Source organism: Mandrillus leucophaeus, unplaced genomic scaffold (genome assembly GCF_000951045.1).
Source record: "Mandrillus leucophaeus isolate KB7577 unplaced genomic scaffold, Mleu.le_1.0 Scaffold878, whole genome shotgun sequence".
NCBI classification, from domain to species: Eukaryota; Metazoa; Chordata; class Mammalia; order Primates; family Cercopithecidae; genus Mandrillus; species Mandrillus leucophaeus.
In genome coordinates this window covers 909,927-924,476 of record NW_012109563.1, presented here as the reverse complement: position 1 = coordinate 924,476, position 14,550 = coordinate 909,927, and the positions used below count along the sequence as shown (strand labels likewise).

The following is a 14,550-nucleotide window of genomic DNA, read 5'->3' as shown; positions in this document are numbered from 1 at the left end:
GTCTTTCATGCTAGGAACTTTCCTCATATTCTGGTAATTCTGGTAATTCCTGGTTGTCTCCTCATACTCAAGTATAATTCGAGACCAAAAGTCTCTTTTGTAAGCCCTGAGTACATAAGTGAGGTTTGACCGAGATTCATTGTTTAGTGATTGGTTGGGTCATTTTGTTGTAAACTTCCTCTTATCATTATTTTTAGATCTTTTTTCCTTTAGCTGGTAAAATGCCACAGAGAAGATTGTTTCAAACTCCTGCCTTAAGGTGAAACCTTAAGTTCCTGAGTTCTGGGGGCCGAGTGGGAGAAGAGGCCTCAGACGGAGGCAGGATAATGTATATTGTCAGACAGTATGTCTGTACTCGATTCCCTTCTCTCCCTCTTATTTTTGGTATAGTGTACCTATTTGTACTGTGTACTTTAGTCAAGGATTTCTATATTCTATACTTCCTATTGGGGAACCCGCCCCCAATAGTTAACGTGGGTTCTTTTCTGTTTCCCTCAGCGTCTCGGCTGGTTTGAGAAATAAAGGGAAAGAGTACAAAAGAGAGAAATTTTAAAGCTGGGCGTCCAGGGGAGACATCACATGTTGGCAAGTTCCGTGATACTCCCCGAGAAATAAAACCAGCAAGTTTTTATTAGCGATTTTCAAAAGGGGACAGAGTGTATGAATAGGGTGTGGGTCACAGAGATCACATGCTTCACAAGGTAATAAAATATCACAAAGCAAGTGGAGGCAGGCTGCGCAAGATCACAGGACCACAGGATGGGGCAAAATTAAAATTGCTGATGAAGTTTCGGACACGTGTTGTCATTGATAACGTCTTATCAGGAGACATGGTTTGAGAGCAGCCAACCTGTCTGACCAAAATTTATTAGGCTGGAATTTCCTCGTCCTAATAAGCCTGGGAGCACTACAGGAGACCAGGGCTTATTTCATCCTTTCGGCTTCTGCTGCGACCTCCAAAGGGGCCGTTTATAGACCTACCCTCAGGGCGCAATCTCTTTCTCAGGGATGTTCCTTGCTGAGAAAAAGAATTCAGCGATATTTCTCCTATTTCCTTTTGAAAGAAGAGAAATATGGCTCTGTTCCATCCGGCTCACCGGCAGTCAGAGTTTAAAGTCTTATCTCCCTTGTTCCCTGAACACAGCTGTTATCCTGTTCTTTTTTCAAGGTGCCCAGATTTCATATTGTTCAAACACACATGCTCTACAAACAATTTGTGCAGTTAACGCAATCACCACAGGGTCCTGAGGCGACAAACATCCTCCTCAGCTTTCGAAATGATGGGATTAAGAGATTAAAGTAAAGACCGGCATAGAAAATCACAAGGGTATTGATTGGGGAAGTGATAAGTGTCCATGAAATCTTCACAATTTATGTTCTTCTGGCATGGCTTCAGCCGGTCCCTCCGTTCGGGGTCCCTGACTTCCCGCAACACTTAAAGAATAAAGGTCTTGTTTTTTGCTGGAACCAGGAGAGGAATGGTTACCCAGCTGTACAAGTGTGGGAGGGGATCTGGGGATCTGATGCCTTGTAAGCAACCTATCAGCCAATCTTCAGTTTTAATCCCAATGCTGCCCTAGAGGTATCTGGCATCATCAGATCCTGAGCCTTTTTGGGCTTCTCTGGAGTCAGTTTAATTGGTAGTTAATCTCAGCTTTCTTCTTTCAGTTTTCTGGACTTCCCAGTACATTTAGCCTGGCATTTCTGGTTTTCATCTCCTAAAATTGTATTGTAATGATAGTGTCCTCCATTCTTCTCATCCTTGTAGATTTATGTCTCAGATTGTTTTAATGCTGTATTAGTGGCATTTCATGTGGAGACAGAAGTGAGTATTAGTGGCATTTCATGTGGAGACAGAAGTGAGTGCATGTGTGTTAAATCTTCTGTCTTTACCCAGAAGGGAGACACTTCGCTAGGCATATGCAAAAGTATGATCTCGCTGTACATGACAGTAGGCATTACTTTTTAAGTGCCTGTTATGTGCCAGGCTCTCTAAAATATACATTTGATGTACATTAAATTTCATCTTTGGAATGACAGAACAAGGTAATAGTTGTGGAGAAACAAAAGTGCATTATTTGTCTAAACACTTTGTAGTAGACTGGTTTCCTTTCAAATAACTATAAATTACATCATTTGTGATGGCTAGATATGGATGTACCCTAATTAAGTATAGCTTTGTAATTTACACAACTATTTCCTTGTTAAGTCACTGGTTATTTTTAGATATTGACATATATTTTGAAATTGCACTCAGAAATATATGAATTTAATTCCCACCAGCCGTGTAAAAGTGCCAAAGTGTTCACATCCTCATTAAATAATAACTGTTTTCTTGCAATTTTAATTACCATACTGTTTTATTTAACTATTCCCTATTATTGGGCATCTAGCTCCTTTCTAGTTTCTCCTTATTATAAATAATGCTTAGATGAATATCTTTGGACAGTTCCAATATTTGTAATTCATATTGACAAATCAGTGCATGAAATGGCTGTGCATTGACTAGGAAATAAAAATTTGCTTTAAAAATTGCATTTGGGATTTATCTCATCTGCAAAATCTGTCTTATTACTGAGTTATTTTAAAATAAAAGTCTGTGATTCCTTTTTATAACCTCATAGATTACTTTTCATTTTTTGAATTTATTTTTACCAAAGTAACTGTTAATATAGTTACATGGGCATACCTTGGAGATGTTATGCACTCTGTTCCCAGCCACCACAATAAAATTAAAATCACAGTAAAGTGAGTTCCATGAATTTTTTTGTTTCCCAATGCACATAAAAGTTGTACTTACACTATACTGTAATCTGGTAAGCATGCAATAACATTGTGTCAAAAAAAAAATGTACATGGCTTAGTTAAAAATGCTTTATTGCTAAAAATTGCTAATGATCATCTGAGTCTTAGCGAGTCATAATCTTTTTGCTGGTGGATGGTCTTGTCTCAGTGTTGATAGATGCTGACTGACCAGGGTGGTGGTTGCTGAAAGTTGGTGTGATTGTGGCAGTTTCAAAACAATGAAGTTTGTATCGTTGATTGACTTCTGCTTCCACGAAAGATTTCAATAGAGCATGGGATACTGTTTGATAGCAGTTTATCTATAGTAGAACTTCTTTGAGAATTGGAGTCAATTTTTTTCCAACCCTGCTGCTGCTGTTGCTTTATCACTAAGTTTATGTATATTTTAAATCCTTTCTAGTCATTTCAGTGATGTCCACAGCATCTTTCCATGAGTAAATTCCGTCTCAAGAAAATAACCACCTTTTTTAAAAAAAAAAGAAAAAAAAGAGACAGGGTCTGGATATGTCACCCAGGCTGGAACGCAGTGGTGTGATCAAGCTCACTGCTCAAGCAATCCTTCTTCCTCCGCTTTCTGAGCAGCTGGGACTATAGGCTTGTGTGACCACACCCAGCTAATTTTTTTTCTTTTTTTCTTAGTTTTTTGTAGAAACTATGCTGCCCAGGCTGGTCTGAAACTCCCGGCCTCCAGCAGTCCTCCTGCCTCTGCATTCTGAACTGCTGGGCTTACAGATGTGAGCCGCTGCACCCGGCCAGGCATTTGTGTTTTAAAGATCTATCAGAGTCATGCCCTGTTATGCCTGTAAATGTAAATTACTTGTAGCAATTTTTTTGATATCTACCCTTGTTTAAGATATTAATTTGTATACTATATTCTTTTACAATATAAAGAGGTTTTATTTATTTTGTTCTGGAGAGTTTTAACTAGTTTTTGAAATCTGGGTGAATTCTTAGGTGGTTTTTTTTTTTTCCCCTCAAAGTCTGGGTCAGTAACCATTTCCTTCAAATGGCCATATAGTAACTATTTTAGGCCTTGCTGACCACATACAATCTTTGCCACATATTCTTCTTCACTTATTATGACTCTGGAATGTATAAACCATTCATAGCTTGAGAGGCTCAGTTTGCCAGTCAAATTTGTCCCACAGGCTGCTGTTTGTCAACACCTGCTCTAGACTAAAAATGCTAATAATGACTTATGGTCTGAATTTTGGGATTAATGGTGGATATTCAATCAAAATTAAATGGAAATGCAAATCCGTTCACATGATAGGTAAAGCCAAGAGAATGCCTAGCTTCAGGCTTGGCTGGATCCGGAGGCCATATGAAGATAGCACTGACAGTCTCACATCTTGTGACCTCCCTGAGACTCTCGCTTTACAATAAAAGAGGATTATATCTATTCATTTTATATATCAACATTTAAGGAAGTCGCTGATTTCCTTGGGTTACATACCTGTCCTTGAATGAATCAGTATGCTGGAGGAGAGAAAAGGGGGATGATGGTGAGGATTGGTGTTTGACCCTCTTGTGTAGTGGTAGGAATGTGTTGGAAAAGACATTTCCAGTGGTACCACATGAAGAAGAGGTAGGAGATAGCTCTCCAGAGAACTTTAAAAATAAATAAGCAGTGCGCTAAGAAAAAGTTTCTGTACATTAAAAATAGGTATGTGTACTTGATCTTCTAAAGTCACTTTAAAATGCATATGTAAGTTGGAAGATAACACTAATTATTTGAATGGAATAATTATTTATGAAATGAAGATCTTAAATCAACTTCCCTCACCTCTTCATCCCTGCCTGATTTTTATATAGCCTTATCAAATATATTGATATTGATGTTTGCTTTGACTTCTTATATAACAGAAGGAATCTTAAAGAAGCTGGAAAGTTTACTTATTTGATTGTTAGAATACTTCATCTTGGTGGGGGAGACTATATTTTCATAGTGGGACTGTGTAATAGGTCTGATATGTGTATGTCAGATTACCATATGAAAGATTAACATGCCTTTAACATAGATCATGTAAGAATGGAAGATAGCATAAAAACATGACAGCGAATATTTATTATTCAGTTGTCTATTTCTAATTATTAAGTAACGTAACATAACTCAGAGTAAAAGCCATTCCAGTATTGGTAGTGACCTACCTTTGGTGACTCCTTTTAAGTAGGCAGACATATTACTTGAGCTCATTTCTCCTGCAAAATGATGAGATTGGAGTCATTTAGTAATAGTCTAATGTAATGAGAAATACATTTTAAAATTTATAAAATTTCAAGTAGACAAGGAAAGTAAATCATGTAAGTAGGAAGTACCCCAAAGCATCTTAACTATTCTTACGTAAGAGTCCAGTAAGTAAAATATCTAAGGTCACTGTCACTTCTCAATCTGATTCTCTTACAATATTGTTTTAAAAATTCAAAGCTTGCAACTGGATACATACAGTTTTAATTATATCACATTTCAAAAGCCAAACCTTGCAAATTGCTGCTGCTTTGAAAGACTGAAACCTTGAACTTTGAATAAATCAGGTTTTTTTTTTAAATTAGGAATACATGTTCTTTTTTTTTCTTTATTTTCCTCCGTCCCTTCATTTTCTTCCTTTTCTTTCACAAGGTCTTGCTTTGTCACCCAGGCTGGAGTGCAGTGGTGCGATCTGTGGCCTTGGACTCCTGGGCTTAAAGGATCCTCCCGCGTCAGCTTCCTAAGTCGCTGGAACTATAGACATGCATCACCATGCCCAGCTAATTTATTTTTGTTTATTTATTTTTTGTAGAGACACAGGGTCTTACAGTGTTGTTGATACTGGTCTCAAACTCCTGGGCTCACCCATTCCTCCAGCCTCAGCCTCCCAAATTGCTGGGATTGCAGGCATGAGCCACAATATCCAGCCTGTGTTTTTTGTTTGCTGTTTTGGTTTGGTTTTCTTGTGAAGACAAGATCTGCGTTGCCCAGGCTGGTCTCGAACTCTTAGGCCTCAAGTGATCCTCCGGCCTTGGCCTTCCAAAGTGCTGGGATTACAGACATGAGCCACCATGCTCAGCCTGTTTTTGTTTGTTTTATAGATACGTCTGTATTGAAGAACAGAACAATTAGGATTTTTAGGCAGACAATACTAACTGCCAGTTTCATCTTTATCCAGAAGTTTAAAGATTATAGGAACAAGGGAATATATTCGTATACCAGTATAATAAGGTGAAGAATTTTGAGGAAAAGAGTACACCTACATTTATGCCTAACTTCATTACACAAAACTTTTGGGGATAAGAGTATATTAATCTGACCAGTGACATTCTTGTTGAGTGGCATCATAAAGGTAATGATGAATGTAGTTTTGCTGCATCACAGAGCCTGGGAAAGAGGAGAGTGTGTGTGAGTGTGTGTGTACCTATGTATATGTGTTTTAATTGGTGTTCAGTAGGTTTACACTTAACTGTGTCCTCTCCTATTTAAATACGCCTTGCTTGATCAGCAGAATACAAGGAAATTTCAATTCTACAAAATACTGTATTTTTATACGGACAGTTCTAAAGTGTTTTGTTTAGAACCAGTAAAGCAAAATTTTAACAACTTGCGAGATGCATGTTAAGATATATTCTTAATATACTCTGTTTTGCTTGCTTCAAGATGAGCTTTGGATTTGTGTAGTTGGCTAGCTTATGCACCTTTAATGTCAATAAATGTTCTTGTATCTGAAAAATAGGAATCATCTAACTTTATATCTGAAAGTGTTTTTGAAAAATAGTCTTAAGTGTAAGAATAGTATGTTCTAGCATAGTCAGTTTGCTAAATGGCCAAAAGAAGGGTAATCTATCTTTATCTTCTACAAAGTGATCTTCCTCAACTGCTTCAAACTGGAACTTTTCTTTCTCCATGAATGTCTCTGCCATTTCTGATGTTCTGAAAATGTTTCAGACTTCTGGAAGAATAATCCATAAAAGGAATTTATATAGTCCTTCCAAAGTTTGACTTGGTTTATTGAAATATGCTGAGAAGTTACCAGTTAACAGTTTTCACTATGTAAGTTGTGTTGCCCTGTTCAAGTGTTTTGGGCAGAGATAGAGATGTGAAAGCTAGTATGGTCTATCCTGGGTTCCGATTCTGTTGCAAATAATGATAACCTTTTTTCCACTAGAAAGCATTATACATAGCAGCTCTTTTACTGTGAGATTGTCTTTCAGACCACAATGTGTTTGAGGTAATCTCTCCTACTTTATCAGGAGTGGAGTTACGACAGTCTCACAGTCGTTTTATGACCGTGGCATGATTATGACAGCCATTAAAAATGTTTTTCTATCTAGTCTGTTGTTTTGGTTCTTCCCTTCCCTACTTCTCTGCAACTTAGTATGGTCCTCTTAAAGCTTACCACCAAGAATGGATAAACAGATTGTGGAACATTTACCCGCAAGAATATCACTCAGCAATGAAAAGGAATGAGTTACTAATATTTGTAAGAAAATGGAGTTCATTTCCAAAGCAGTGTATTCTTCTATTTATATGAAATTCTAAAATAGGCATAATAGCAACAGAAAGCAGATCAGTGATTGACAAGGGCCTTATGAGAGAGAGAGAGAGAGATTGAGAGAGAGGATTACCTACAAGGATCAGGAAGGACCTTTTTAGAGTAATGGAAATGTTCTGTGTCTTAATGATGATGCTGGTTATATAGGTAAATACATTTGTCAAACTCATTGAACCACTCACAGTAAGTATATTATTATCACATTTAAGTTATAGTTGAAGACAGTGTAAAAGAAAGTTAAACAGTGAAGTCTATTTTAGGACATGAATAGTGAAAGAGTAAAATAAAGTTTGATTAAAAATAAAGGTAATTACATCACCTCAAAGCAGTGTAGCCCACAGTACATTAATTTGAATATTTTATTTTTAATGTTGCTAAATAGATGCAAAAGTGTGTGCTACTGTCTATTGCTGTATAATGGTATGTATAGAGATATTTTAGTATTACTTGAATGAAGTACTACGTAATACTAATGACAAGAATACAGGGTTTGTTAAAGTGCTTTGTCATAAGCAAAACCACTGATTTTTGGTGTGTTTTAATATAATGTACATTTGTGGGTTTTTTTCTCTAAACTATACATTTGTAAGTCTACTTTAACTTAGTCACACAAATCCAATGGAAAAGCAAGTGTAAAATTTAATACTTTCTGAAATACTATTTTTAAATAATTTATGAATTTTTAAAATATTAAATGTGATGCTAATTAGCCGAATGTATTACCAAGCTAGCTCCCTAGATCTGTTCCCATGCCCTGTCTCTTAGGTGACCAGATTGTGTGCCCTGACAAAGACAGCATAGGATATCAAGCATACGATTATATCAAGTAATTCTGGCAGTATGCTATATAGAAAACCAATCTAAAAATAAGATTGAAATTTTAGAAACTCTTAAGCCAATCATCTTTTCCCAATTAAAGTTTCATTCTTTGATTCTTTTAAGTCAGCTTCACTTGTTTAGATAATCTTTCACAAAAGTTATTTAGAAAAAGGCCCAAAAGATATAGTTTAGATGTCTAAAAGGTAATGCCTGTCCAAACATAGATTTTTATTCTTAAAACTTCTGTTTCATGTTCACAGATTCTTGAAGAAGTTTGAGTTTTCACTTAGCAACTCTCCTTTTAAGTCTGCTATAAAGACCATCCCAAGTTGAATGAGCTGAAGTTTTAATTTGAGTGTAAAAGATCAAGAAAATGTCTAGAATCCTTTTTACTGTTTCTCTCCCAGATCTTTTACTGCTGCTTTTTCCCAATCAAAGGGGTAAAGAATTAGTTTTTCCCCTTTAAAGCAATGAAATCAGCAAAATTTAAACTTCCTGAAAAGAAGCAAGTGACCAGGACCAATGGTACAATTAGTCTCTGAAAAAGTTAACAGCTATTTAAGATGATGCTGAGTTCTCATGGAAATATGGTAACTTTGGAGACCGTTCACTATTGGAGGTCTTTGTTTAGATTGAGCATACTGCCTAGTATGTCATTTATGGTAACATTGTGAGGGTTGGGCCAGGGTGGATGCTATCTTGGCTTTCTTATTGTTCATAAAATGGTAATAAACTTTACTTAATTGATACACTGTTTTTGAGCCTATTGACCTGTGAAGGCATTAATTAGCTTCCAGAATACCATGAAAAGTGTGCTTAATTGACTCTTCCCCCTAATTATACAGTCTTTTATAAATCAGACTTCCTAATAACCTTCAGTCCAAGTGCATGTACCTTTCTGATGAGTGGTATAACTCATTTAGTTCTCTCATACCTTATTGATGAGCCTTATATAAACTAACTGAAATAGGACAATACAAGAACAGTGTAATAAAGTTGATAAACTTCATAACGTTTAGTAAATTCTTGAAATAAATGGTATATACAAAAAAACTCGCCTTTGTTGGTGGAGAAGAGTAGCAGATGAGAAAAGAACTTTGAAAGAGGAGAGATAGACAGGACTCTGGGGATAGCCTGGGTCAAGGTTGGGCCCAAGTGAGAAGACCAATCCTGAAGTGGAGGGCCAAGTACCATTAGCTTTTTCATTATGAATAGGCTCTGGAAATAAAGCTAGCAATACTGCTGGAGAGGTTATGAAAAGATTCTGTCAAGTTTTGAACATGATGACCTGAAGAATTTTATAATTTTTAATTAATGATAATTTCTCATTATAAAATTACACTTTTCCATTTTCCATGGATAGGTTTAAGAAAATCTACGAAGAAGCGCAGTGAATCTCCACCTGCTGAGCTCCCCAGTTTGAGGCGGAGCACACGCCAAAAGACCACGGGCTCCTGTGCTAGTACCAGGTAATTTGGGTTTTTTTCATTTATAGTGACTTTATTTGTCTTCTGTTGCTTAGTTTCAGCTTTCATCAAAATCCTTAACTCCATAGATTGTTTTTTACTTTGTTTTTATTTTTTGACAGTCTTGCTCTTGTCACCCAGGCTGGAGTGCAATGGCACGATCTTGGCTCACTGCAACCTACACCTCCCGGGTTCAGGTGATTCTCATGCCTCAGCCTCCCGAGTAGCTGGGATTATGGGTGTCTGCCACCCCACCCAGCTAATTTTTGTATTTTTAGTAGAGATGGGGTTTCACCATGTTGGCCAGGCTGGTCTCCCACCTCCCAGCCTCAAGTGATCCACCCGCCTTAGCCTCTCATAGTGCTGGGACTACAGGCGTGAGCCACTGTGCCCGACGATTTTTTAAAAATTATCTAATTTTTTTTTTACTTGAGTAAAGACATATTCTAACATAACTGGCGTTATCTTTGTGAATTTCTCTGCAATATTTATTTACATGTTTTTATTAAGTTTTAATCATTCTATTTCTTGACGATACTTTTATCCTCTACTTTTCCTTTGTTGTTGTGCTGTTTTCACAATGCTGTTGACAGTAGCAGGACCTTTGGCTGTTTACAGAGTTCTAGTCTGTCAAGCATCTTTATGCAGATTTGGATTGTTTTTAAAAGGTAGTTAAGTTTCCCAATAGTGTGATTAATGAATTGAAAAGGATGCCTCTTCTAATGGTTGTGCTATTGCCTAATTGGTTTCTAAAAGTGTTAGAACCCGTTACTAAATTTAATGAATGGAGGGGGAAATGTACTTAATTTTTATGTTGTATCACCTTACTCTCAAGAAAAAGTGTAGGTATTATGTGTTCTCTCACATCTCCAATTCTAGATTCTGTAGATCTCTTTTTCAAAACAACTATCTTTGATGTGATACAGTTAATATTTCACATAACTTTATTAATTGATTGAGAATCTTAGCCTAAAAGTAGAAATCTTTTTCCTGCAACTTCTTCTGTAAGCTTTTCAGGCTTGGTCAGTTGGTCAGGTGCCATTCCATGGCTAATTATTCAGTAGCTGTATATGAGTTCTCTCTCTGTGTATAGTCATGCCACTTTTAATGAGGAGGACACGTTCTGAGATATGTGTCATTAGGTGATTTTGCCATGCAAACATCATGAAGAACACTTAAAACACAAACCTAGATAGTATAGCTTACTACACATCTAGGCCATGTGGTAGCCTGTTGCTCCTAGGCCACAAACCTGTAAAATGTGTTACCTTACTGAATACTGTAGACAAGTGTAACACAATGGCAAGCATTTATGCATCTAAACATATCTAAACGTAGAAAAGGTACAGTAAAAATACAGTATTAATAATCTTGCAGGACCACGGTCATACATGTGGTTTGTCCTTGACACAAACAACATTATGCAGCACACGACTGTAGCTTGTTCCCTCTAGTAAATGCATGCAAACTAGTGATGGGGTGGGGGAATGATTTTAGTTTACCTTTTCCCACTCAGGTTAGCAGAGGGGTCTTTCCACTTCTTTTGGTTCTTATCTAAGATAACCTATTTTCTCTACTCTTGGCGGTGTTACAGTAGTGACATAAGTAAACAGTAAAACTTGGTGCCTATAAATCATGAAAAAGATAGCCTTGCCACCTTAAATATTTTCCACCTGTTTTTAAATTTTTTAGATTGTTTAAAATACCTGGATTTAGTACACCTGTTTGCTTTTGAGGTTGCATAGCAACTTTTCTGAGGATTTCTGAAGAAACTTCTTAATTTTCCAGAGTTTTTTATCCTATTTTGGGCCATATTTTGAATCTTAATTACTCAGGGTTTAGTCTGAGATGCAAAATGAATTTATTGTGTCTGAAAATTAATTTTAAGCCGTATGCGAAGTCAGGTAATCTAGTGTTGTAATTGTCTTGCTTGCCCTGCTGTTCTCTGCAACCACCTCTCCTTCTACTCACGATAGTTAGTGTGTGTGAAATTACCCACTGTAGGGTTTGATCATGCTGTGCACAGGCCGTCTCATCTAGCCACCTGTTTGAAGTGCTCTTCATGGCAAATCTTTTCTGAATTAGTTGAGATTCTGCTTACGTTTAGTGCCTTGGTCACCTACTAAGGGTGTCCTTGTTTCTCTTTAGAGTAGCACTCCTTGAGGGCAGCAACCCTATGTATCCAAAGTGGTCAGTCCAGTGTGCTGGTGGAGATTAGATCTTAAATGAGTGAATTTGAATCCCACTAATTTGTAGCTTTGTAAAATGGGTTGGGAATGAGCTGTTTCCTTGTGAAAGAAAGATTAGTTAAGCAAATTTCTGTGTAGGGAAGCTTTTTCTGTAATGAGAATAAACTCTTCCATTGCCCTCAGGTAAGCAGAGCCTTCATTTGTAGGTCAGTTGTGCCTGCTTCTCTCACTTCACTGTAGTGTGACTTTAATCTAAAACATGTCTTTACTAATAGGCTTCTGCCTTTCTTAAGATAATTTGGGGAGCTTTGTTTAAATGCTATCAAGTTTGAATAATTTGGGGGGAAGTATTTTTGCTTCTCCCTGGTTTGCTTACTGATTTTGCTATTAAAGGAGAAAAAAAGGTTTATCATCAATAAAATGTAATTTTCTTTAGGAGAAATAAGTGGTCATTCTTTTCTCATAATTTATTCTGTGTCTCTGTCCTAAATGAATGTCTTTCCCAAATGTTATCTGTATTTATTAATAATATTAAATCCATAACTTAAAGAATGGAGTTATTCATTATTAGGATGATTATTTTTGTATGATTTAGGTAATCTAGAACATAGGGGCTGGGAATTTTTTTCCCATGTCCTCCTCCCTTCCTCACATCCTCAGTGTTAATCTGCAGTTCTTTTGTATGAATTTTTTTGTGTTGTTTTTGTTGCCCAAGATGGAGTGCAGTGGCATGATCTCGGCTCACTGCAACCTCCGCCTCCCAGGTTCGAGCAATTCTCTTGTCTTGGCCTCCCAAGTAGCTGAGACTACAGGCGCACGCCACTACACCCAGCTAATTTTTGCATTTTTAGTAGAGACAGGGTTTCATGATATTGGTCAGGCTGGTCTTGAACTCCTGAGCTCAGGTGATACACCTGCCCGGCCTCCCAAAGTGCTGGGATTACAGGTGTGAGCCACAGCACCCAGCCAGTATTAATATATTAATCCACTGTTTACCCTGGGAATGATGCTGTATTTTAAATGAATTGAATTTTCTCTGCAGGAAGAGTCACTTTTCTGTTTAGTTGGAAGTGTTTTAAAAATCATTTCTGTTTCTAAGGATGACAACAGCTCCCAGTAACACAAAAGCTTGTATTGTAAATGCAGTATAACTTGGAAGAATTTTAAATATACAAAGTCTTGGTTGTTATACATGGTGATTTTCTGCACTTACTTTTATTTAAAAAGAGGACGAAGAAGAAACTGGCTTTGTGCTCCATGAATTTGAGCTTTGTGTTGTCTATACATTGCTCCTGGTTCACTGGTAATGCTGCCCATGATGACATTTTTCTGTTGTAGTCGGCGAGGCTCTGGCCTGGGCAAAAGAGGAGCAGCTGAAGCTCGTCGACAGGAGAAAATGGCAGACCCTGAAAGCAACCAGGAGGCAGTAAATTCTTCAGCTGCTCGGACGGATGAAGCTCCCCAAGGAGCTGCGGGTAGGTAGATTGGTACTTCTTAGCTTTAAAATGCATTTCTGTCTTTTATAGATTTGATGGGTGGAGGGAGGGATGTATGCTAGGTGTTACTATCATATAAACTTCTTGTTCTGTTTTGTTTTACTTTACCAGTTTGATATTTTGATTAGTTGGAAATGGTTGCCATTTTAAAATTCTCATCCTAATTTGCACTAATTACGTTCAAAAGGCTTTTAGGAAGAAGTAAACTCTGTTTAAGCTTTTTATATATTGACTAGTGCGTATAACTGCCCATTGATTGAATTTAAATTCATAGTAAAAATATAAGAATATAGTTTAAATTGCTTCACACACATATAAATTTTAATTTAGAATTTTTGTAAGCCCTAAAATACGAGTATTCAGTTTGAACCTTAGCTATAAGAACCGTATTTGTATTGTTATGGGCTTCTCATTTTTTTTTTTTTTGGAGACGGAGTCTCACTCTGTCGCCCAGGCTGGAGTGCAGTGGCCGGATCTCAGCTCACTGCAAGCTCCGCCTCCCGAGTAGCTGGGACTACAGGCACCAGCCACCTCGCCCGACTAGTTTTTTGTGTTTTTTAGTAGAGATGGGGTTTCACCGTGTTAGCCAGGATGGTCTCGATCTCCTGACCTCGTGATCCGCCTGTCTTGGCCTCCCAAAGTGCTGGGATTACAGGCTTGAGCCACTGCGCCCAGCCGGGCTTCTCATTTTTATTCTTGATATATTAGAAGCACAAAAATTAAGACTTTTCTCTCAGCTTTAAATATGTACCCATTACCTATACCAAAACAAGGCTAATATTTCAACTATTAATTCTGGCTGATAGATATCAAAATACAGTTTGTATTGACATTTCTCAGTGACGTGAACAACAGGTAAAGAATGTTAAAATCAATCGCTATAGGCTTATATGTATGAGCCTTATATCAGATGATACACACAGGTTTAGATGTGGACATATACTTCCTTTTGAACAAAGATATTTCAGATACTATTGTTTACTATTAGTATACATTGTCATTTTCTTTAATGTCTGTAGTTGATCATGCCATAGTTTGCCAGGAAGGTTGTGGTTTACCCACTACTGATGTCTTCTTGTTCTGTCTAGCTTAGCATTTTTTTAACCACTACACTTTCTTAGTTTTATATGATAAATTATGTGGTGGGAGAGGAGTTTTTTCCCATATTTGTTTTCCTACTTTTTCTGAAGGTTTAAATGGTAGATATTTGGAAAGTCCATTTCATTGCAACTCATTAAAACTGGTTGTG

General features: G+C 37.2%; 1 protein-coding gene across 2 annotated transcripts in view; it reads left to right on the top strand.

Moving 5' to 3' along the window:
• The window catches only part of TRIP12 (thyroid hormone receptor interactor 12), a 153,236-nt gene that overhangs the window by 71,089 nt on the left and 67,597 nt on the right, over window positions 1-14,550 (top strand). Inside the window, exons 5-6 of one of the 2 annotated variants that reach the window (XM_011969149.1) lie at window positions 9,514-9,619; window positions 13,144-13,280. In XM_011969149.1, the coding sequence (XP_011824539.1) occupies window positions 9,514-9,619; window positions 13,144-13,280 (243 nt within the window). The remainder of the gene's footprint in view (window positions 1-9,513; window positions 9,620-13,143; window positions 13,281-14,550) is intronic. The other variant, XM_011969150.1, reaches the window with a different exon arrangement.